We start from the raw sequence: 24,246 nt of genomic DNA, 5'->3' as shown, positions 1-24,246 counted from the left end.
TTGCAGCCAGGGCTTCTCGCTTTCTCTTCATCCATCCATCTTTCCTCATCTCTTCACCCCCACCAGGAGCCCTGAACCGCAGCCAGTTATTTTCAGCTTCACCACGCAGAAATGGCACGCCTAGGATACATTTTTATAGACATCGGTGATTGAAACGTAAAAATAAAAGAGATCGAGCTTAAACAGCCTGTCAGAGTTTGCACGGTGGGATGGCTGTGATGAATCTCCAAACAACATGTTGTCGGTTCTCACTAGATCAAAGTAGGACAAATCCATAAATTCGAAAAAATAAAACACCTACACGAAAGTATGGCAACTACTCATTTTCAAGGATGACGCTGGTGAATAATAAATGATATATAGGCACCCAACAGAAATTCATCAGCATTATTGTAATTATGGGCGTGTGTATCACAGTACTGAGGCAGGGAGTACCAGTTAGCACCAGCTGGAAGATGCCAGCTTCGCGAGCCCACCTTGGTTTTTGGCCACATGTACTCGAGTCACGCCGCTGCCGAGGCTCATCCTTCAGCCGGGCGCTGCCGAGCAGCTCAGCCTGGCACGGGGAGCTCATTAGCAAGCTCGTATCAATTTGCAAGCAATTACTTTGTGGGTGTAGACACAAAAGACATGGGAGAGGAACCGGCACTGAACTTCAGCCTCTGGAGGCTTAGACCTCAGGAAGACGCGCATGGTTGCAGCAGATGAAGGTACTGCCCCTGCCCATCACAGAGGGAGGTTTCCACCTCCACAGCCTCTGTGGGGTAGCAGGGGAAAAAGCCGCAAAATGCAGACCCCAAACCACTCTGCCCCATTTCAGCCAGCATCTGCGAAGCACGGTATGAGGGTGACGGAGCCCTGGCCCAGGCTGCCCAGGGAGGCTGTGGAGTCTCCTTCTCTGGAGATATTCCAGCCCCGCCTGGACGCGGTGCTGTGCAGCCTGCTCTGGGTGACCCTGCTTGGGCAGGGGGTTGGGCTGGGTGACCCACAGAGGGCCCTGCCACCCCTGCCATGCTGGGATTCTGTGATTCTGCGGTGGCTCAGCTGGGGCAGGGATAGGCACAGGTTTGATCTGAACTACTGGCTCTTGCACCGCTGTGGCTGCAAGGCGGTTAATAGCCCTCTGCTGGGACGTAAAACTTTCAGACGTCGCACTGTGAGCCACGAAAGCGCAGCTGACTGTGGGCCATAAAATATTGACACCCTGCAGAGCTCAGCCATACACTCCTCCTTCCTACGCGGTGCTGCTGGGAGAGTAGGAGTAAACAGCAGAATACCTGGTGGCAGCACCAGGCGTAAAGTAACCCAGGTCCAAAGAGAAGAAGGTGATTTTTCAGCAGGAGCAGTCCCCACGGCACAACGTGGTGAGGCACGGTGTTGGCACGAGGCTGGGAGCAGCATCAGGCGTTTGTCACCACGCTGTTCATCGGAGACCTCATTACCCAGAACAGAGCATGTTTAATGAGCAGGGGCTCATTTGTCATTAAGCGCTCCAAACCAGCACTGCTCAGCACTTCACTCTTGGAATGCGGCACCCTGAGGAGCAATCCCCACCTCAGGAGGAGCTTTGGAAGGCCTCACCGTGAGGACATTTGCTTGGCAGCAAGCGCGAGGAGTGTGGACAGGGAGAAGGAACAGGACAAGAAAGGAGGTCGGGGAGCAAACCGTTTGCAGCGATGGGGGAAAGAACTCAGACCAAGCAGAGGGAACACAAAGGCAAAGAGAAGCGGGTGGCCCAGAGGGGATGGAAGCGTTCCTCTCTTTCTGTGTGCTCCTGCTTATCCTGAAGACATTTATCGCATCTGCTCTGCTGTCTGGTTTTTAGAATGCCATTTTCTTCCCTCCTTGGCAGCCTAGCAAGAATGTGGCGTGGTTTAGAGACCTTTGTCATCATCTTTGTTTCCAGATTTGCCTCATCAGCAAATTTACATTATTTATATTTGCTCAGATCGCTGCAACTGACTTCTTCAAGGAACCAAGTTTTGCCTAGGGGAGCTCCACAGTTTCATCGGTCCCTGCACAGAAAATCTTTTCCCTTCACAGCGAGGGCTCCAGCTCTCTGCTCAGCAAGGGGCCATCTTCCTCTTCTGTCGCCTTTTTATATTTAGAAAAATTTTTAAAAGTCAGTCGCCATCACCGCGCGTGGCCTCTGTTGGAGCAACAACAGCGAAGGACAGCAAAGGAGAAACAAGAGCGAGCAGATGGGGAAAGGTGGAAGAGGAGGAAGATCAGAGGCTGCTTTTGAGGAGCCCAGTGAGCACCGGTTGGGGAAAGCTGGCCCCCAGACCCAGGAATCAAACAGATCCCAGGACCAGCTGCAAAACCCAGCGCCTCAGATGCTGACCCCGCATTGAAGGAGGTGATTACCACTGCGCCGCTCCACCAGCAAGCAGGGTTCGTCTCCCTGCTCTGCACTGCAGCCACCGAGTCTCGGTGGGTTTTACCGTGACTTTGCGTAGCCCCTGCACATCAAATGCCTGCCACAGCACCGCTCCTTCACAGGAAAATCAGTGTTTTCACCGGGTGTGCTTCTGAAGGCTCAAATGCAGCTGCAGCTCAGAGTAAGCATGTCCTGCTCCCATGTTCAGCTGGTGCTTTTCCCTTCAACCAAATAAGGCCACACAACATATTTCCTTTAAAATAGAATTTCGAAGGGAGAAAAAGGTGATCTGCAGACATAGGAAAAAGGAGGAGTCTGAAAAACACACAAGCCGTTAGGGACATCCAAAGGATAGGTTGGGAAAGCAGGTGTCAGGAAAGGAGGTGTCAGGAAAATGGAAGTTCCTCAGGAATTGCCACGTTCCTCTGAACGCTTCTGTGTGTCTAATTAACCTTCAGCTGTGCTAATTGGTGCCTACCAACCCTGCGCCCCGCCCTTTGGACAACCAAAGATGGAGCAAACCAATAGGTTTTTTTCCCCTTTTTTTTCAATGAAATTACCTTTGTAAGCAAAAACTATTCAACCCTCTCCTCCTGCCCCAAAATTACTTGAAAAACATCGCACTGCAAAACTAAAGACTTACGACTTGGGCCATGTTCAGAATACCCACTGTCTGCAGATGGTTAACTTGATCTCCTCCTCCTCCGCAAGCACTGCGATACGTTCTCTGGGCACGGGATGAAGCAGGCTCCAGCCCCATCACCAAGGAAGTTCCTCTCTCCTGTCTCGCCTTGTGCAACGCCTGCGAGATGATCACAGGTATGCCCCACCTCCCTTTTGCCAGAAACTCTTCTATCAACAGAGACAGCACAGACCGATGGCTTTTCTACAACACGCAGCCAGAAGTCCCACCACCTCATCCGCTCGCAGGAGAGTGCCATCCAACTTACCTGTAAGCTTTGCTTTTATGGACGCGAGCAGCACGGCAAGGCCCCTTCCTATCGATACACAACAGCGGACACGGACCCAGCACTGTGTCGTACACTACGGACAAACCCAGACAGACCTGCCTGTTATGGTGGGTTACATCACCCAAATCTCACACTGTCACTTAACGTGACTTCAAGGAGACGTCTTGTCACCCACCTCCAAGGATTTGATGCTTCTTGACTCTGGTTAACAACGGGATTTGGAGATCCATTATCAGAAGAGATTTGCTTTTGAAATTGAAAAGGGCGGTGAAACACTGGAACAGGTTGCTCAGAGATGTAGTGGAGGCCCCATCCCTGGAAACATTCAAGGCCAGGTTGGACGGGGCTCTGAGCAACCTGGTCTGGTTGAAGCTGTCCCTGCTCACTGCAGGAGGGTTGGGCTAGGTGACCTCTAAAGGTCCATTCCCACCCAAAGCATTCTGCGATTCTGATTCCTCATGAACTGATGAGCACATGGCCCACACCTTCTCTCTGGGCACTGAAGTTCTCGAAGTAGCTCTTCCCAGGTGAACTGGACATGCACAGGACCAGTCATTATTTTAGCAATGGGTGTCTCTGGCACAGCCTAAGGAATAGGCTTCAGATTTTCTCTCTTCTGTAATACGTAAGTTTACTACCAAAAGGAGTGCATTATTGCTCCCTCTCCCCAGCTGTTGAAACACCACCTCTGAAGCCCTACCTAGCTCTAAGAGTTGTACAACACATGCAATGAGCTTATTTCCCTGTCATGTTGTTTTCAGTAGAAAGATTTTCCCATTTTAATTCCGTTGCTGAGTTATTCCCTTTCTCCATGATGTGGTTTCAACAGCATTTATTGTAATTAAAAAAGGACTTCTAAAAGCCCAACGTACAATTTCCCTTGTCAAAAAATTAAGTGGACTGTCCACCCTGTGAACAGAAAAATGGCACTGGAGGTCCTAAGACACCTTCCTACCCACGGATGCCTGGGGAAACATCCCCTCCAGATCGGCCCAAAGCACCCAGACTACTATAATTTAACACCACAGGCAACTTTAGAGTGTTGAAAACTAAAACCCCCTGAGGTTCCTTTACAGCTTCAGTATAATCTGAGTCAATACTGGGCCTTTTATCAGAGCCAAAATGTGCTGCCTGATGTGGAGAGTGAAATTAATAATGCATGCATGAGGCCAGTACCCACTGTTTAATTACTCTTACCCAACTCAGAAGTCAGCTGGTACTTGCTGTCACCAGTTTCACACCAAACATTGCCATCTTCAGCTTGAAATTCAAAGGCATCTTCTTCAGCACCAGAAGTGGGACAACTCTGTATTTTCCTGTTCAGCCTCTTCTTGCAAATTATAGACCACTACGGCGCATGACCTTAGAGAGCAAATGGCTAATCCTTGTCACACAGCGTAAAAGTCCTGACAGATTCCTGCCCATTCCGGGATGCCGGGATAACTGATTATTCCTTTTCAGACTCAAATACACAAGCTACAGACCATGTGCAATCTCTTTGATCCGACTAACGGAACTAAGGAAGTCCCACGTCTGCAGAGCACCCTCCTGAAACACAGGGAAGCTATTCCACGTTTGCAAGGGAAGCGGGTCTACCCGACAAACAAACTTTGGCACTTGGAAATTGGAGCTTTCCAATGCAGCATGCCCAGTCTAGACCCCCACAACCACGGCGTCTCTTTAAATTGTTGGGATTTCTCTTCGTTTCCTGATCAAGCTGAACATGACTCACCATTGATCGGTGCACACCGCATGAACACGCTGCTCCGAAACCAGCTTTTAAATAAGCTTTCTTCGGGGCGGCACAGCGTAGAGAGAGTAAGGGGGACAAAAACTCTGCCAAGAGGGAAGGCTTTTTCGAAATCTGCCAGTCAAAAACAAATCAACACTGCAGGCCAGATCCTAGGTTCACTGAAATGCATCGGTGAGGTTAATCTCATTTATTCCGGGTGAGGATTTGTTGTTTGGATTTTGCACCACTTTGATAAGACGTGACTGAGTAACAGTCTTTCACACTGTTGATGCTAGCAGCAATTCCAAGTAGGCTGAGTGTCTTTTGCCGCATTTGAGCAAGCCATCCACATAAGCTGGTTATAGCTCCCCAGAACGCTACTTCAGAGACTCCAAACGGAATTATTCCCCTAGTCTCACCTCCTGTGATCATAGATCACACAGGATCCGTGAGCACAGCCAGCAACCACTTTCTGAAAAGCCTGCATTATCATGATTTCTTTATACAGCAAAATGCAACCGCTCAGCTCCGCCGAGCTTCCCCGGGCCCGCAGAGCGCCCAGCCAAGTGCAAACCCGGACAAGGGCGCAAGCCAGACGAGAAACCCTGCCATGCCCCATATGGATGGCAGAACAGAAAAAGAGAAATGGTAGGTACGTGAAAAGGGAAGGTGCTTGTTTACAGGATATGCAGTCATTTATTTTTAGCTGCGAAATGTTCCAAGCTGCTGGTGAAAGACACTGAGGGAAGTAAAGTGGCCGTCGGAGAGGTTAACCACCGGCTTTCATCTACAGTTTCAGTATTGCTGGGCAGCTGCTTCTGGGAACCCATGCTAGGATGCAAAACAGGCAAGAAAACCCCTAATTGTTTGTTACCTCATTCCAAAGAACAAGAAACAAGCATCGCTACCTTTTGTTTGAATCAGATCTACTAAAAGGTAATAGTTACCTCTTTATGTCTTGGAGCACACTCTGTGCCTTGATAAATGCCTGTTAAACTGATAAAGCACCTGATAAAATGCCTGAGAAATGATTTGTCCTTTTTTGAACAACTTAAATAAATGAAGAAAGACACTCTATTAAATTCAGAGCTGGATTTAAAGCAATATAACATAGTTCTTTCAGAATAAAATAACACTTGTAGCTTTACCACTTGACATATGATATTTTGCATTCACAGCTGGAAATCCCGCGTCCTGTACGAGAAGCAAGAGATCTCCTCCTCCTTTCCTAAACCATTCCAAAAAAATCCTGACAATTGTATCGCCCTCCTCCGAGCTACTCCGTTACATATGGCTGAGCCGTTTGTGTCACTGATTTGCTGGAAGGACCACTGGAGCAACAAGACTTCCAGGCATAAGAAACCTTCCTTCACATTTCACACGGCTCTCGGAGACAAACACGCCAGATACACCTCTGGGTTCATGAAAAATGCCTTTGTATGGAAGGTTGGTCTGAACTGACACGTTATTTTTGAAAACTATATGCAAAATTCAACAAAAAACCATGCAATGACCAGATAAAGTGTTGGGAGGTTTCTGTACTATATTCACCTGTTCTATGCGAATACAACAGTTAAAACATCATAAAATTTCCCCTCTTTCGCCTACGGAATTATTTCCGGGAGTAAGCACACATCTAATAGATCTGTAAAATACCACAGACAGAAATGATGGTACAAAAGGCAAACGTTAAAACTAAGCAGCCAGCTCTTCATAGCCAACGCCTGTAAAGTTTATTTGAATTGTTTCTTCTCCTAGTCCCAGCACTGCACAGGTTTTACACACGCTTTGCATTTTTCTATAGACAGCAATGGAGATACTCCACTAAGCGCATGTGTCCTTCTTTGCACGATCTTTGGCTTTCCGACATGGAAGACCGATCACCATCTCCCCCATCCCACCGACCAATATCATGAGCTTCTCAGTTGCAACTCTTCATTCAACGGGCCATTTAAAGACAATATTCTAGCTTCATCAACAGAACGTAACGAGGCTGACCACAGTTTCACACAACCAGCACTCTGACAGTGAGCAAACCATGCGCCCAGGGAAGCACACTGCATCAGAAGCAGCGTTCACTGATGCTTTCCCCGGGGCACTCCCAAGCCCCATCAATTTGCCAGCCAGGGGCCAGCTGAGGTTTAGAATTTGAGTGCTCTAAACGGGAAGAATGCAGATTTTGGAAGCTCAGGGACCCCTGCCTGGCTGAGCCGACTGCAATGTTGGCATGCCTGTTTATCATCATGTGAACCAGACTGCCGGCATCTTGGGACCTCTTTTCTGTTCGTAAGTTTAAAAAACAAAAAAAGAAAAGAGCAAAAAGCAGATTATTTCCTTGACTTGGCAGAACACACGAATTAACCAGGATTCAAGGAAGTCTGGCATAATTCTTCCCTGTATTCTTAAAAGATGTGCATTCAGATGCTTTGAAAGATTCATCTCCCAGGATCATGTTCTCAAACTTTGTACCACTGAATGCCTACCTGTAAACGACACACACGTCCCAAGAATGGGAAAGAATAATCCAAAGCCTGAATAACACCTCAAAAAGGATGAGAGTTAGCTCACTGCAATACAAAGCAGCTCCAACTGCGGTCAACAGAGGCTGTTCCTTCAGCTTCACCAGGAGATAAATGAGGCTTTGAAAGAAGCTAAGGCTGTCTGCTGGAGCAGGACCACCGACCTGGACAACAGCCGTACTGCTGCCCGTGCCCGAGGAGCCAGATCCCAGTCTGTACCACCATCAGCTGTTTCACTGAAGGCTCTAGGCTGAGCGTTTCCATGCTGTATCAAACAGGAGCAGAGCTTGGGGATCTGCACTGGGCTTGTATTACTCTTCCAGACAAGGTTTAAGGGGCTGGCTCTAAACTAGAAAAGCTCTCGATGATCTGGGGCTCAGTCATAAAGCAGAGATTCCCTAGGTACGCTCCTTGCCGTCTCCCCTGGAAGCGGGAAGATGTGCTGGGAAGGAAGCTGCTGCATGAGAACCATGACACAAATGCCCACGGGTGCCACTGCGTGCTATCATCCCAGGTACACTACAAGTATTTTTTTACAATTCTGTTCTTTTTTAAAGTAGGTGAACTGAGGAATATGAAACGATCAGATGTGTATTTTGTCATACTTATTTATAAAAAAAGAACAAAACGCAGAAAACCTGCAAAACACGTGTGCTAAAGATTTTTCTTGGTTAATATGAAAATAAAAGATGCATTAACTTTGTTTTGGTTTACCATTCCCCCTCCCAATTTCTCTCTTGCTAACAAAGAAAAAGAATACGCAAGTGGAGCAATAAATGAAAAACTTTAAAAAAAACTCCAAACACCCAAACCCAGAAACATTACAAAATGAGTAAATTCTCAAGGCAAGCATTCTACACAATTATATTTTAAGGGAAACTCGGGAGAGGGAATAACAAAAACTGAAAAGAAATCCTTTTCAGGAACCATATGATAAAAATTATTCTGCAAGAACTCTTTTTCCTGCTAACTGATGGGATGTGTTGGGGGGTAGGGAGCAGAGGGGAGACGTAAGTCTCAGGAAATTTTACCATTACCCAGTTAGATACAGAGCTTCCAATTTTTAGCATCACGGACTTCAGGTACATGACTTCTTACACCAATGCAAAAAACCCTCAAAACAAAAAAAAAAACCAAAAAAGCAACCAAATCCCGAACAAGGAGAAAACCATACCCTTAACATCTCGTTTTCTGTAGGTAAGAAAAATACTCACTGATGAAGATCACCAATTTTCAACAATCCTAACAAACTCTGGCTGTATGGAGTAGCTCTTTCTCTCTAGCAATATCAGAAAATGTAGAAGGCTGAAGAGAAAACAAAAGTTAAACCAAACCATTTAAAAATACAGTACTGTGACAGATTTTATTTCATTTTTATCAGTACTACATGCTTACTACCACTAGGAACAGACATGCCTTTTTTTTTTGTTTTGTTTTTGCCTTTTTTTTTTTTTTTTTTTAAACCTATACTAAATTATGACCTAAAGCTGGCTGCACCTCGGACATCTGGCTCAGGAATTAACTGCAAGAATTTTTATTTAAATAGATAAGCACTTAAGTTTGAAAATAAGACAAATACAGGTGAACAGGAAAATTAAATTACAAATTCAGTTCATACAAATATCTCTTATTTTATGCACTAAGTCCTGTTAATTAGCTGAGATCCTTTAAAAATTCTTAAAATACTTATGAAACATTATTTACAAATTATATAAATAAATCCTAGGTCACTTTTAAATTAACCAATACAACAAAAAAGTCACCTTTTTGTACTGCGTGTACTAAAAACGTTCTTGTTTATTGATCACAACCCCGGTTGCAGTATAAAACGTTTGTTCACTTACATCAAAATGGGTTCAAATGGAGGAAGGAAGGTATTGGGTTCAAAAGAAAACAAAACAGTACTATAAATGCTTCAAATCAATGAGGCTTCTTCATGTTCTTCTCTGCACAGTTTGCAGTCATTTTTAGAAGTCCCTTCCACAGCACTCGTCTTGTGAACAGGTCATCTCAAAATAGCAGAGACACAGCTTTTTAGCACAGGGGAAATACTCAGGACATTGCTCACACGTCACAAAGACCTTTCACCAGGAGGGCAGGGACAGAGAACGGAATGTCAGTGGCCAGCACAAGCCTTTACAACATTTAACTTAAAAGGCAGCATTTATAGAACTAATCACAGACTATACACATCCTGCACTGAACAGCAATCAGAAGGACTGGAAAATATACATTTAGGAAAACAAGAGACCGATGGTTTTCCATTACCTTTGTTAAAATTAATGCTTTTTCTCCTTGTCTTTTGTTTTAAAACCAGCATTGACACCACCAACAACTACGACTACCTTTTCCTTTAACATAATATATGCCAGGTAACTACTGAACGTGAGAAATGTACAATAAAAGGCGAGAAACCACTGAATTTCCTAGGCAGACACATGAAAAGATAAAGCCATACAGATTCCAAAGTGCCATGAATACCAAATTCAAGTGATGGTTTATAGCGTGTAAGAAAGAAACTAAATGGAACTTGCTCTAGGGGTTGCCGAGCCCTTCAGCTATATCTTCAGTTTCCCCTTTGGCTGCTTTGGTGAGAATCTCCATCCATTTCATCTGCAGTTCTTCATCTTCCGCACTGAAATACAGAGTTTGCTGGGACTGGCAAAGCTTAAAAGCATGCTTCACTTCAAACTTCTCCCCAGGGCCTGGCAAACTGACTTCGTATCCAGGCAGAGGAATCGGACGCGGGCTCCGTCCGTCCTAAAGAAGAAGGAACAAATGTAAAAATTCAGCAACAAACGGTATTTGAAATGGGCAGAGTGCGGCTATACTGTGTGGGGAGGAAAGATTTCCTCTCAACGGCATTAAAGAAATGGTGGTTTCGAGCAGTTTAAAACTCGCTTTGAAGTAGCCATGACTTACTGGTGCTTTATTCTTCTTATTTAACAAATCCCCTTTCACAGTAAGAATACGGATCCAGCAGTGGCATGGCTGGGGATTTTCATGTGATTTCATATAACTTACACATGTCTTTCACAAAAGAACCTTTGCATTAGGTAGAGGCAACCGGATCCAGGCAAGAACAGTTTGCTCGAGTCCCTTTGGAACCTCACGGGGCGTTTGTAAGACCAGTTTAAAAGAGCCAAGCAGAGCTGGACCCTGAGAGACACAGAGACAACTACCAGGGAAGAGACTTTGAAAGAAAAGAGAATTTCAGATTTTCAATCAATTAATGAATCTTCTCAGAAGGTCTTGGGTTATTTATGCCTTTCAGAGCTGTCAAGGAAGCCGAAGCTCAGACTCTTCAACATCCTTTCAAGGCAGGATTAGCCCCCAGATCTAAGGACCGACGCAGCTCTCCAGCCGCCACATCCGGAGCACCAGCCAACCCCTCTAACGAAGCTCTCAGGAAAGGCACACTTTGCCAAGACAGGGGTGCCGTGACCAAGCCACTTGTTTCAACCGCTGCCAACAAAACGTTTTCAAAGATGGGTCCCCAAACTGAACTCTAAATCAGGCAGGCATCCAGCATCTGGAAGCAGGCATCGCCTCTCGTAGCAGCTACTCGTGTAGCAGCCTACTTGAGTTCAATGCCTCATACCGAAGTTAACGAGGCACCCGACAAAGAGGTGGCAACGTCATTCTTTTGTCACCCCATGCTGAAGGCAGATGACTTAGTGGATCTGGACGGGGACCACAGCTCTGAGAACAATGGCAAAAAAAAAAAAGAAATTACTTTTCTAACATGCAGACTAAAGTAATTCAAGTTTCAGAACTGCTCGCATCAATGCAAACAGATACATTAACTAAAGGGGTAAAAAACAGTCAAAAATGTGCCTACACATTTTATTAAATCAATTAAACCAATACAGGTTTCCTGATGTATTAATCTGCTACTTGTTACTGCTATGCAAAAAGGCCAGAAGTCCATCTGCTTGAAGACCAAGCACTACTCAAGGAGATTTACGTCAACTTTGGGTCAAAGACTAAAAAATTCAGTTCCTATGCGAGTGCAAGTTGTGGTGTTACAAGCAGCACACAACGTCTAGCTCCTGACACAACAGCCGCGGCCGGCCAACAGGGAGGTCTTGCACATGCAGAAGTTCGAGCTGGCATGTACGGAGCAGCTCCAGACCGGGATACGTGGCAGCGCAAAGCAAGCGAGTATGGGACTGATGAACACAAAATGCACGAGAGCACATGCAAGCTCATCCACGCCTGCTTCGCTGATCTTGGCTTAGAAAAATAGACACCGACTTGCCACATGTCAAACTGCAGGTTGCCCATGACAATGAAAAATGGTATCGTTTGTAGCCAGGGAGTGCAGCGTAAGAGCAAGTTGATGTTGGAATCGTACACGTCACACCTACCCAACGTGTGCAGACACAGGCAAGTTAAGCAGACTGCCTTTGGTCTTGCTTCCTCCCTTTTCTTAATATGATGCCTTTGCCACTTTCTCTGTACCTGCCTGATCCAAAAGGAAGGGATTTAAATCATCTCTGACAAGCTGCACTGCTGACAGATATCAGGCGAAGCCACACCACACCCCCAAGGCAGGTCCCTCCGGGGGACCAGGAGCATCGCTGGATTGCCTCGGCCAGCGAGCCCTTCCCCTCCTACCTGGAGTCCATCAAATCCCAGGGCTTTCTGCACCCCCAAGGAATCCCGGCCCTACGCCGAGCACGTCAGCAGGATTTACAGGCCTTACAGAGACCTAAATGTCATATTCCATTTTTAAGAACTTACTGGATTTGGCTGGTTGCAATGTTTGGGTTTTTAAAAAAATATTTCTGTATGCAACATACAGGGATTGCATGGTATCAGTCTTTCACCAAACCTGCTCCTCAGTGCTTGAGAAGAGCTTTGCTTTAGGGTTGATTTCAATCATTTTCCCAAGACTGTGAATGACGCACAAAAATCTGCTGGATGGGTAATATTATGCGTAGTCACAAGCATGGTGCACTCATCCTGGCTCTAAGCAGCGTAATACTAAGGTGTTCTTTATCTAGGTAATTACAGGAGCATTTATTTCTGGGCAGATTGAGATTAGATATAAGGAAGAAATTCTTCCCCATGAGGGTGGTGAGGCCCTGGCCCAGGCTGCCCAGAGAAGTTGTGGCTGCCCCCTCCCTGGCAGGGCTCAAGGCCAGGTAGGATGGAGCTCTGAGCACCCTGGGCTGGTGGGAGGGGTCCCTGCTCATGGCAGGGGGGTGGAACTGGGTGATCTTGAAGGTCCCTTCCAACCCAAACCATTCTAAGACTCTATTACAGCCCTTAAAACACCCAAGATTTGGGAATGCACAGCTGAACTCCACCACACAGGCAGTTCTGTTTCACGCACCCCTCCACACCGACACCTCTCTCGCACCGCACACCTCTCTGCAGCGTATGAGCTCTCTCTCACAAATACACAGCACAACAGTAACCCACCGACAGATCGCTATCATTTTCCCTTAGAAAATCCCTGTTTTTCCACCCAAACCCCACTCTTTACTCACTTAGAATCTAATCCCAACCTCGCACAAATCGTTGAGAGATTCCCAGGACGCGATGGTGGGCCAGGATGCAAAGCTCTGCAGGACCATGGAAAAGGACAAGGCAGAGCTTTGTGCAGGGCCAGTTAGAGCTTCACCTAAACAGGGTCAACAGATAAGCCACAAAAATACTTCTCTAAAACCCTGAGCTCAACTTCAAACTCAGTTACTCGCTTATTCTCTAGGAGTAAATCACGTTTACGTGATAAATAAAAGCTTTTTCTTCAGAATTTATAAAGCAAAATATACTCTTGGATCAAACCTGATAATTATTCTAGACACTAGCTCTCACTATCCTAGATTTATCCTCAGCATTTCTCCAAAATTCATTACTTCTCTAGGTAGCTGGGACCCCTTAATTCTGCATTTCTCCATCAGGTGTAAGTTAATGCCAGAGCTCTGGAGGTAGCTGTGCATTTTACAAGGGCAGCGGGGGCAGGTGGAGCTCCAGGCTGAGCCCTCGGAGAGACAGACTAATTTCTTTCAAACTGCCGATCCTTCAGCTTGAGGTGCTCTTTGCTTATAAGCAAACTCTTCTAATTCCACCCAGAAAAACATGACAAGCAGCTGCACAAATTCTGTCTCAGCTGAGGACAGATAAAATTAGTATGATTTCCACACCTAAATAAGCTGTGAATTTTATCCTCATGCATAAAGCCTTATGCAAGACTTAAACCGTGAACGCTCAGGGGATTAAATCGTTCTCCTGGAACAAAGATCTAAAGCAGAAGAGCAGTTTTCTTGCTATGTTAAAGCCTCTGAGTCGTCTTTCCATTTGCACTGGCGTCCCTTCCTTGGTGTGCAGGGGACGAAAGCTGTCAGGGCTTATACTCTATCAGAAGCTCCAGATCCAGCTTGGTTTACCCCTTCTTCCCAAGAGGCAGCTATTCTTTCTGATCTTTTTAAAAATAATTCCCCAACTTTCAAACCTCTGTGGTCACGCTTCACTTGGTCTGTGTTTCAATACCTTTAATACCATTGTTGGCAATGTTATTCCCAAAAGGCACCTCTTTTTTTAGGCGCTGAAATGCTTCTTTGCAGGCCTAAAAAGGTTTGTGAGATGCATCAAGGTGGTTGTACAAAACGAAACCACGCCTGGGAAAATAGCATTCAAGTACATGAGTGGTTCCCGACTGATTCCAGACACTCGGCCACCAGGGAAGCAGCTCTGGAAGAGATATTTTCCCAAAGTCTAGTGAATACTACATAAACCAGAACTAACAAGCACATTGGGTTAACATCAAGGAATGGGATTTGCTTCATAATTTTTTCCTGCAGTTGGATGCAAAACTGAAGCAAGTAGATGAGTGGGAACGGTAGGCCTCGAAGCAGGGACTCATTTTTGTTGTTTATAGTCTCAGGCTGCAACTGGTGATTCCTGATAGTAAATCCTGGCTTGGTTATTGAACGTAAGATAGATCAGCCTTGTCCTGTACGCTTTCCTGCCGCTTTACTGGGAGATTTATCTCACACCTGAAATAGTCGAGGACACTAACCACTAAATTTAACTGTCGATAATCAGCGTCAAAGGCACCCTTTTCGCCTAAAAAATAGGATCTTACTAACAATATCAACAGAGGCTCAAGCTCAAATTTGGCAGGACATGGAGCAAAGCAGGTAGCGTGGGAAGCAGAGAAGCTCCCCCAGCTTTCAGTCCCAGTTTTGCACAACGGTCAGGAACGGCCCTGGAGAATCGAGCACCATTCTGCTGTGCACTAAATACAGCTGATTTGTGGCCCATGGGTTATTACTTGTGCTGTCCTGAGACAACTGGTTGGGAGCTAGGAGAAATTCTCTTTCCAGGTCATACCATGCCAGAGGCACTGCTTCCTCTCAACTCCTCGTCCCAGTCACCTCTTAGACGACACACGTTGCACCTGGGTAAGGAAGGCCAAATCATTTAGACCTCTCTCCCTCTGCTCCCACTCTCCTTCCCCGAGCTTGCCCGCACGAGACCCTCGGGCTTGGTTTGTGTGGGTACAGGGCTGGCACGGGTCCTTTGCCGAGGCAGAGTTTTCACATCCGTTAAAAGTTTTGCAGCAACGCCATTCTCTCTGCCTTGCTTTTTAAAGCTTTTTTTCCTTTCCCCAGACTCTGACTCCAGAGAGATCTAAAGACTGGGTTTGCTGCATTTGTTTTAGTGCTTTGTCTGAGGCTGTTTGCTTTTTCAACTTGTAATTTCAGTCATGCGTCTCCTGCTGACTGCGAGGGAAGCCAGGCAGCTCGCTGCCCGCGGGATGCGCTGGAAGCTCACCCAGCGTGGGGCTGAAGCCCAGGCAGCTCGCTGCCCGCGGGATGCGCTGGAAGCTCACCCAGCGTGGGGCTGAATCCCAGGCAGCTCGCTGCCCGTGGGATGCGCTGGAAGCTCACCCAGCGTGGGGCTGAAGCCCAGGCAGCTCGCTGCCCGTGGGATGCGCTGGAAGCTCACCCAGCGTGGGGCTGAAGCCCAGGCAGCTCGCTGCCCGTGGGATGCGCTGGAAGCTCACCCAGCGTGGGGCTGAAGCCCAGGCAGCTCGCTGCCCGCGGGATGAGCTGGAAGCTCACCCAGCGTGGGGCTGAAGCCCAGGCAGCTCGCTGCCTGCGGGATGAGCTGGAAGCTCACCCAGCGTGGGGCTGAAGCCCAGGCAGCTCGCTGCCCGCGGGATGAGCTGGAAGCTCACCCAGTGTGGGGCTGAAGCCCAGGCAGCTCGCTGCCCGCGGGATGAGCTGGAACCTCACCCAGTGTGGGGTTGAATCTCAGACGAAGCCAAGCAGGCTGTGTCTGGAGCTCCAAATTCAAGCTTTCGGTCTCTCAAGCACTATGCTTAAAACATTACACACACTTGTTTAAAACCAGAGGTGTTCTTGCTGACAAGCAGCAAAACGAACACACTTCTAAGGACGACGTGTACTTCTTGCTGAACATTTGCTACAGGGCAAGTTTTACTTTGAAGAGCTTTATAAAACCATAGGGAATCTTGAGTTCCCAGACTGTTCCTAGCTTCAGTCCTACAACTGACGCTAACAAAAAGCCAACCGTTCATATCACTACAATTACAGCAGGGTATCGGTAGGCTGAATTCGGACCCATTTCTTCTTCCATCCCACCCAGGAGACAAAACCAAGCTGTACATAAATGCGTCAAATGCCAAATACAAAATTGGATACGGGGGATCACCCTTCAGAATTGTCATTCTTTATCTTCTGCACTGAGGAAGCCTGACTGAGATTTCTATTTCGGATATTCTATCTTGGATATAGATATTTCTATCACTTGACTTTCATCACACACAAATGCTACTTAGCTTCAACAGCACACTTTGAAAAAAAAAAAAAGCTTACCACAGTAACTATTTCTAAAGATAAACTCACATCATGCTCCGACAAGGAGCTTTACCACACACAGTCCATTTTTCAGGCTGAAGAACATCTACGTTTCCACAAATTCCTCCACCCTCTCAACCCAGAGCTAGGTTTAAAAAAACAAACCAAAGAAAAGCTTGAACCAGCAACTGCACTATTCAGACTGCTTCACAGCTCTATATAATTTAAAAGAAAGTGCTTTCCCTAATGACAGACTAATAAAACCTCTGAATATACCTGCCTGAAACCTCTAAAAAACCCAAAACATAGTCAAATTATCTTTGTTTTGTCCTTTTTTGTTTAAAAATGGCAAAGAAAAAGTGATGAGCTTAAACATTTGCTCACAGTCATATCAGAAGTAACTACAGATAACAAGGAAATGTGAAATCTCTGCGGCTTTGCGCTATATTCAGAATACCAAGTTCATTTTTGGTGTTGAAACCAAGCCAAATCCTTTGACCTATTTCTCAGCTTGACATAGTTAAACTTACGCTTTTTGGTTTTTTTTTTTGCTGTGCGTTAACCCTCGCGAATGTCGTTTTACCTGGCTGCTTCCTTGCAGATATAGAACAAGGGGTTCAGTCTTGGGGATGGTCACCCACATTTTGTACCAAGTCTTCCCTTTTTCGAGGAACTGGAGGTAGCTGCTGAAGAGGCTGTTTTCAGCTGCTAAGATGCTTTGCTTCTGGACGAAGGAGGAAAAAAAAGAAAAAAAAGAGCTGTTTCCATTGATGCTTACGTGGGCAAAGTACTTCGAAATAAGTATAAAATATACTTTAGAATTAAGTATAAAATATACTTAATCTAGGTTGCCCAGAATCAAGTAACACTGTAGGGCAAACGCTGGATAGCCCATACCTGAACAAAGGTTTAATTATTATATGCAACGAAGAAACAGCACAATTCCACGTAACAGAGGCAGACGCTGAACTACTGTTCCCAGCGGATGTGAAGTTAAATTCCACCTCCACCGAGTAAATTGAGAGCAGCAATTAAGATGATGCAGCTAGTTTCTTGCTTAGCAAAGCAGGCTGGGAGATGCTTTCAAATAAATGAAAAAGGTGTATTAACAGAGACTCCTGTGCACGGCTGCGGAGAGATGCGAGACAAATCAGAGAGCACTGGGGCAAAAAGAGACGGAAAGAAAATTTTGTCTTTCGATTAGTAAGCAAAGAAAAAAAAAATCCTGTTCACATTAGACTTTGCGCAGAAGTCTCCTGGGGATTTTAGGCATCTGCTAACCATATTTGTAAAGAGGCAATCTCCTGAGCTGCTATTAAGCTCGTTAAGAAAATTTAATGCAAATAGGAGGGAAAGAAAAAGACTATCTCTGATCCTTCCTTTTCTCTACATCTATTTTCTTGCATGCTACCCGATCCTTTGAAGATTTAGCACAAGGCTAGAAGCCTGAGCATACGAGGGAAAAAATACTCTTTTCCTTGGATTGTTACAGCGTGCTGCTGTAATCTGCTTTCTGAAGTAAAGCCACAGGTCACATTCCACTGCTTTGCTTTTTGGCTTTGCAGATTACCAGGGCTCTCGGCTGGGTAGGCGCAGGTTTTCACCGCCCCGGCAAACGGCTCTGCTGAAGCAGCGCTGGGATGTTTATCGTGAGCTACCACCGGCTACGCCGACGCACCCCGAGCGCTCCTCATCCGCAGGCACAGCTGTAGCGTACACCTGACGCTTCTGGCGGTGCCAAGCTCCGGATCCAGAATCTTCTCGGTGCTCTGCAGACGTGGCAGTTCAGGGAAGGGCAATGAGTATTTGTAGCTGAGCCTACTTTGTATTTTGGAGATTTTGGGCGTTCCTGGGTAAAGCTGACAAAGCACCTGAGCAGCGGAGCTCCCTCTGGCACACCGTGCTGGTGTCATTCCACCTGTGTAGGTACATTTCTGGAAAGAAATATGGCACGCTGGGAAGCGGAGCGGGGCAGAGTCTAAGCAGACTCTTGGAGCAAGCATTTATTACAGGAGCTCTGGCTGTGCAGTGGCGGGTTTACATCTCTTGCTCAGAGCCTAGCTCTTTTCCGTGCAGTTTGGTTCTGAGGAGTATAACAAGGCTGGAACGCAGTCTGGTGGCTCACATAAAGATGTTTTTCAAGGTCAGATGTTTTTCAGTACGGGCTGCAACCGCTCCCCAATTTTCCCTGCAGTGCTCAAAGCAGGACAGTGTATGTCAGCGTATTGGGGGGAAGGATGCTTCCTGATGAAGTTCTCAGCGTTTCAGTGGCTCTTTCAAGAATCTGATGTGCCCTCAGAAGATGTATCCCTGGGGGTCCACTTTCAACTGAGATGAATGTCCTCTTTTACACACGGAGTGACTTCTGGCCATACTTCACAGGTGAAATAAATAAAACCCTTTTCTTCAAGGCAGCCCATGAAAAGCATGGCACGTAATGGTACTCGTACTTCTGCCCGTCGTCTAAAACAAGCATTGGTAAGAGAAGGTTCAGTCGCTGCGGACGAGGATAAAACATATAACTCTGCCAATATGTTTCTTGTTCTTGTGAAAAATACGGGTGGGCTGTGTCGCTATCATGGTACGTACATCGCTGGTGACATCTGTGGCAACTGCGACGCAGCGGTTTACACAGTCTGATTTGCAGAAGTCATGTCTTGGAGAACAGAGTCTGCCTTATAGCAGGTTTGAGAGAGTTTCAGTGAATCCTGATAGTTTTTCAGCAGGACGTCATGCTTTTGCATGATCAACTACAAAAAAAATCATTTCGACGATATTTTGATGGGATGCGAAACAAGGAGCGGAAAAGTATCTTCCATATTGAGTTACAAGGGAAAGGACAAATCTTATTTTGCAAATTTTGCCAGTCATTATCGTGCACAACTCAGGATTGGAAATGCACCAAAAGAAGCTGGGAGTTTTTCCTCTTTTTTGTCACTTTGAAAGCTGAAGCTTAGCTGCAAAACCTACGGGCAACCAACACTACAGCAGACACTCATCTTCCACAAACAGGACCCGGGCTGCGTGCGCATCCAATACGGGTTACAGGCCAGAGGTCAAATACCATGGCGGGGGGAGAACCAAACAATTGTATTTGTTTTAAATAAATACATTAAAATAGAAAAAAAAGAGGGGGGGAGTCTCACCAGGGCAGCCAGCACACTGAAACTGCCTTAGCTAAGCACTGTACCTCTGCAGCCAGTCTCCTCTTCTGTTCGCTGACTGTTTCCACTCCGGGGCTGCACGGGCTCGCGGGTAACTGCAGAAAACACTCTTTACACACTCGATTATGGCGGCTGTTATCTGCCAGCGGTTTAAACTCGGAGCATTTTGCACAGATCACCTGTATCGGAAAGACAGTGCTTCATTAGCCGTCATTAAAACATAACCCTTCTCCAAGGAAAGTGACTTGCAGAACAGTTGTTATCAAAGTAAAATCCGGAAAATTAATGTAAGCACAAGATAGAGCGACCAATATAACGTTTACTTTATTTACCTCCATTAATAATTAACGTTTCTGTGATCCCATGCTGTGTACCAACCTATCTAATTTCAGACAACATATGCCTTTTGGGAAATGCTTTAAGATTAACATAATGCAACTTTGCTTTTCTTTTTTTATAAGCCTTTATGAGTCGAAAAGGGCTTAGGTTGACACAGCAATTAGTGCTTTTTAATGTCAGCCAAAAAATGGCCTAGGAAGGACGGATTTGCAGAGTACATGTGGCTGACGCTTCCTCACGAATTAGGCAGTTCAGCCTGATAGAACCAAGGAATCAAAAAACCCACTGACCATTTTCAGAACACAGTCCAATGTATCGTCCATTAAAAACCGTCTGCCTGATGCCAAACGAGCCACTTCCGCTCCCTGTCCTCAGCTGCCCAGAGCACACCCCGACACCTCGGTCCCACCAAACCGGCGCCTGCGGAGGGCGATGGCTCTGCAGCGCTGGAACCCGCTCTCACGCGTCCAGTCTGACTCTTCCACTTGCTGTTGCGCAGGGGCTCCAGGGGAGAAACCGTCCCCGGCGTGCAAGGCAGGGCCAGTGGGCCGGCCTCGCCGTCCGTTCCGAATTCACGGTACAGTAACACACCCCAAAGGCCCTTCGGGGGCAGGCGCATGCTGTTCTACGCCTCCCTGCAAGGCATTAATTACTGTATGGAGGTCACTGCCTTAACTCAGCAACGCCAAGCGAAGCACCTTTCTGCCAAGTTATACAAACAACAGCCAGCTAACATTTTCAGAAACACGACCGTCTTTCTCTGAGCCAAATTAACTTCTCTCCTTTGAATGCTATTGCCACATCACAAAACATCGCATAACCAACAACCGTTTAACAGTGAATTATTAATAATGTAATTCTCGTTATTTCTCTTCCACGGAAGAAAGCTATTATTTCATTTCCTTAATAAGACTGAGCTTTGCAATGGAGCATCTTAAACCTCCACGAATGATTTCACAACTTCAGCAATTACTAATAAAAACAAACCCAGAAGGTTCACAATCCCGGCTCTGGTGGGAAAAGGGTCGTCTCCACAGTAATTTTATTTCAACGGCTGAGACTGAGGTTTCTTTAAACTTATTAACTATATGTTTAGGTCTCTCTTCAGCTGAAAATTTATCTCCACTTCATATGAATAATGGTATTTAAATAACATTACTCCGTGCTAGTTACATTAGGAACACTGAGCCATGAAACTCCAGTCACAGAAGGCAGGTTTCAAGTCCTGTTACAGAAACCAAACGCATCTTGGCTGTGGTTGTGATTTTCAGCAAAAAATCTGAAAATTGAGCTGTCGGTGAATGGCATGGGGAAGGGTGGCTAAGTGCCTTCAGTAACCTGGCTTTGGATCTCTAGGACTGATTTTTTTTTTTTGACTTTTCAAACAGGAGGAAACTGCTTTGGCGCAAGCAATTCTTGACAACTCTGCTTTAAGGAAAAAAGAACCCATCCATCTTTATCACTGTATGTTCAGCTGCGCATCCTAGAAAGAGCCGCCGTGTGAAGTAAGGCTGTCAGAAGGCCATTCTGCTTCTGCAAACAAAATCCACGGGACAACCCCCTCCCCAGACACACACACATCCCCAGGGCAGGCACCACCTTTCTTTTTATCCACCACGGTGCTGTCTTTGCCTTTAAACCAGCACAGACCAGGCCCCTTGCACCAGAGTTTTGCTCTTTTTTCCCCTGATTCCCAGGGGGTAACGCAAGCGGAAAGATCTGGTCCGTCAATGGCCCGCCACGAACCAGAACATCTGCGCTGAAAAAATAAAAAATTCTCTGTTTAACGAACTAAAAAGCTCCATGCATCTGATACTTACTGCCCCACACTGCTTACAGTGGTGCCGCCTCTTCGTGATGGAGTTGAAGCTTTCGCTGCAGCTCTTGCACGCCTGTTTCTCCTTGTCTCGCTTGGATTTGGAAGATTTCCTACAGGAATCACTCTGAAATGAAAAGTACAATTATGCGATTTTTCTTTCTTTTTTCTCTCCTTAAAAAAAATCAACAAATAATTCATAGACTTCTCCCACTGACAAAGATCCTCTTTGAGTTTCACACCATTTTAGAAAAGCACCCACGCCAACTCCGCCAGCGGCTGGATGGCTGGCTCAGCCATCGGGTGCTCCTGGTTGGCATTACGTGATCTCCGATTGCTAGAGCCCATTCTTCCAGCCACTCTCTGCCCGCTTCCGCCCTTCCAGCCCCCGAGCCACCTCCGCTCACAGTCCCTTGAGCAGGAGCCAGAGGAACGCGAAACGCGGGCTGGCCAACAAGAGCTCTCCTTCCAGCATGGAAGATGGGAAGGTTTTGGGAAAAACGGCGTGACTGAAGGAGTGAACAGCGCCGGCAGTGGGTTTCTGCACCACCCAACTTCAACTGCTTAGCCTAGGATTTTCCTTGGGCTCCCTCCCAGCCCGTGATAAAACATGAAGCTCCTCAGGAAGACAGGGACACTGACACCAGGGACCTGCTACCAGCTGCTCTTGGCAGAAGATGCTTTCTACCAGCTCTCCAGATAGCCAAGCAAGTTCAGCCTCTTCAGCTACGCACCTAAGCTGGTACGTCAAGTCATTTGGTATGATCAAAACCAATCGTATAATTTCCTTAACACGAGAGTGTTCATGAAAATACAGCCTCACATAGAACCTCAAGTAGACACCCCCTGTTTTCTTTTCTCTTTTAAATAAATGTATGCTATTACTCCTTCCCAGCCAGGATGGGTGCGTGCCAGGGACAAGCAGCTCCCTGGGGCTACACCCGGGGCAGCCCCAGCCAGGCAGCATCTGCCCCGAGATCCCAGCCCCAGGAGCTGGCTGGATCGTGTTCCTTTGGCACAGCTCTTTCATGGGAAGAGGTTTGGTAACTGTCTTCGTTTGCATGACACAATCACTTAACAAACTACTGGGAGAAGAAACATTTCCTCTACATCAAAAGAGCAGAGGTATTTTACGCTCTTGCTGAAAAGCAGCCAGGTGAAGATCAGGCCCATTGTAGGTTACACAGATTCTGGACTCTGTGACCCCTCCTCTTCCCTTTAAACCCCGTACATACTAAGTCACAAGTCCACCTGAACGAGAACAATTGGCTTAACAAATTTCCCCCCCTTCAAAGCCTTTATTTAACACAGGGGTGCGGGCAGGTGGGTGCGGGAGGAAAGGCAGCAGCGAGGACAGTTAGCAGAGGCTGCCCACGGATCATCAGGCAGGCGTCACCGCGCTAGGGGAGCTCTGCCATTTGTCCTAAGGTCCCACTTTAGTGGTTGCGACCAACCTGAAGTCGTCACTAATACAGGTTTTCAGCCCAAAACAATAAAAAAAAACCTGACACCATCTTTCAGCCTCCTCGAGCCTCTGCCCTGCCCGTCCCCAGTGACAGAGGAAAGGACGTTGTCTTTCAGTGGAGCTACCGAAACCACCCTGGCTGGTAACGGCATCACACAACGAAACCACAACTAATTACTTCTAATTGGATTGGATCTTTGCATTTATATTGTGTTTCCTATAGCTGCAACAGCAATGTTTCAAACTTGTATACGAGTGCATAGGATGTTCTGCAGCTCGGCTGGGTGAAGCACAGTCATACGGATGTGTTCATTCAGGCGTACATATTAATTGCTCAGCAAAACGGAATGCCTGCAAATCCAAGTCCTCCCCCACGCAGAAGTGCAGTGCAACATTTCACTTTTCTTGTGAAGAACCAGATGTAACAAGTATGACATTGAATTACTCCAACCGAACAACGCCTCGGATGAATCATTGGCAAAGACGTTCCTTCCAGACACTATCAGACCCCTCCAAGGCATGTAATTACGGCAATCTGAAAAGCTTTTACTGATCAGCAGCAAGCTACAGAGTAACTTTTTTTTTCTATCACATACATTGGCTAAAGTCGGCCATTTCTCAATCTGATTTTGAAACTAAGGCTATTTGATTTTTTAGAAGACCGATCTTCCTTTCACTGGCTAGGGGTGGATACCCCTTTAAGTTGTTAGATCAGAGCATTTCCTCACTGGTCAACCTTATTTTTTCTCTTCTTAATAGTTAAAATTTGCATACAGCACAACAAGCCTTTCGACTCTTATGTTAGTGACAATTTCTGTAGTGTTACTGGAATGGCAAGAGCACAAATGAAGGCACCATTTAGCCTTCGGAGCTGTGACTGGAAGAGAATCTTGGCGAATCCTAAACAAAACCAGCTCTGGGCTTTCAACTGATACCTATGCGTGCCTGCCTAGGAAAAATGCTGCAGTTCCTCTAACATGAATGGAATGGACTGCTTCATGTGGAAACTGGTTAATTTGATTC

General features: G+C 46.3%; 1 protein-coding gene across 6 annotated transcripts in view; it reads right to left on the bottom strand.

The window, feature by feature from the left end:
• Window positions 1-8,946: 8,946 nt before the first annotated feature.
• Window positions 8,947-24,246, bottom strand: part of FGD3 (FYVE, RhoGEF and PH domain containing 3) — a 113,714-nt gene continuing 98,414 nt past the window's right edge. For 4 of the 6 annotated variants that reach the window (XM_075432645.1, XM_075432649.1, XM_075432648.1 and 1 more), the window contains exons 16-19: window positions 21,763-21,885; window positions 19,630-19,782; window positions 17,023-17,163; window positions 8,947-10,362 (exon numbers count right to left, since the gene is read on the bottom strand). In XM_075432645.1, the coding sequence (XP_075288760.1) occupies window positions 10,138-10,362; window positions 17,023-17,163; window positions 19,630-19,782; window positions 21,763-21,885 (642 nt within the window). In that variant the 3' untranslated portion in view covers window positions 8,947-10,137. Of the gene's footprint in view, window positions 10,363-11,972; window positions 12,071-17,022; window positions 17,164-19,629; window positions 19,783-21,762; window positions 21,886-24,246 lie in introns of all 6 variants that reach the window. The other 2 variants (XM_075432647.1, XR_012765238.1) reach the window with 2 other exon arrangements.

The sequence above is a fragment of the Opisthocomus hoazin genome, chromosome 11, assembly GCF_030867145.1.
Source record: "Opisthocomus hoazin isolate bOpiHoa1 chromosome 11, bOpiHoa1.hap1, whole genome shotgun sequence".
NCBI lineage: Eukaryota > Metazoa > Chordata > Aves > Opisthocomiformes > Opisthocomidae > Opisthocomus > Opisthocomus hoazin.
The sequence above is the reverse complement of the archived record's forward strand: the minus strand, read 5'-3'. Positions and strand labels throughout refer to the sequence as shown.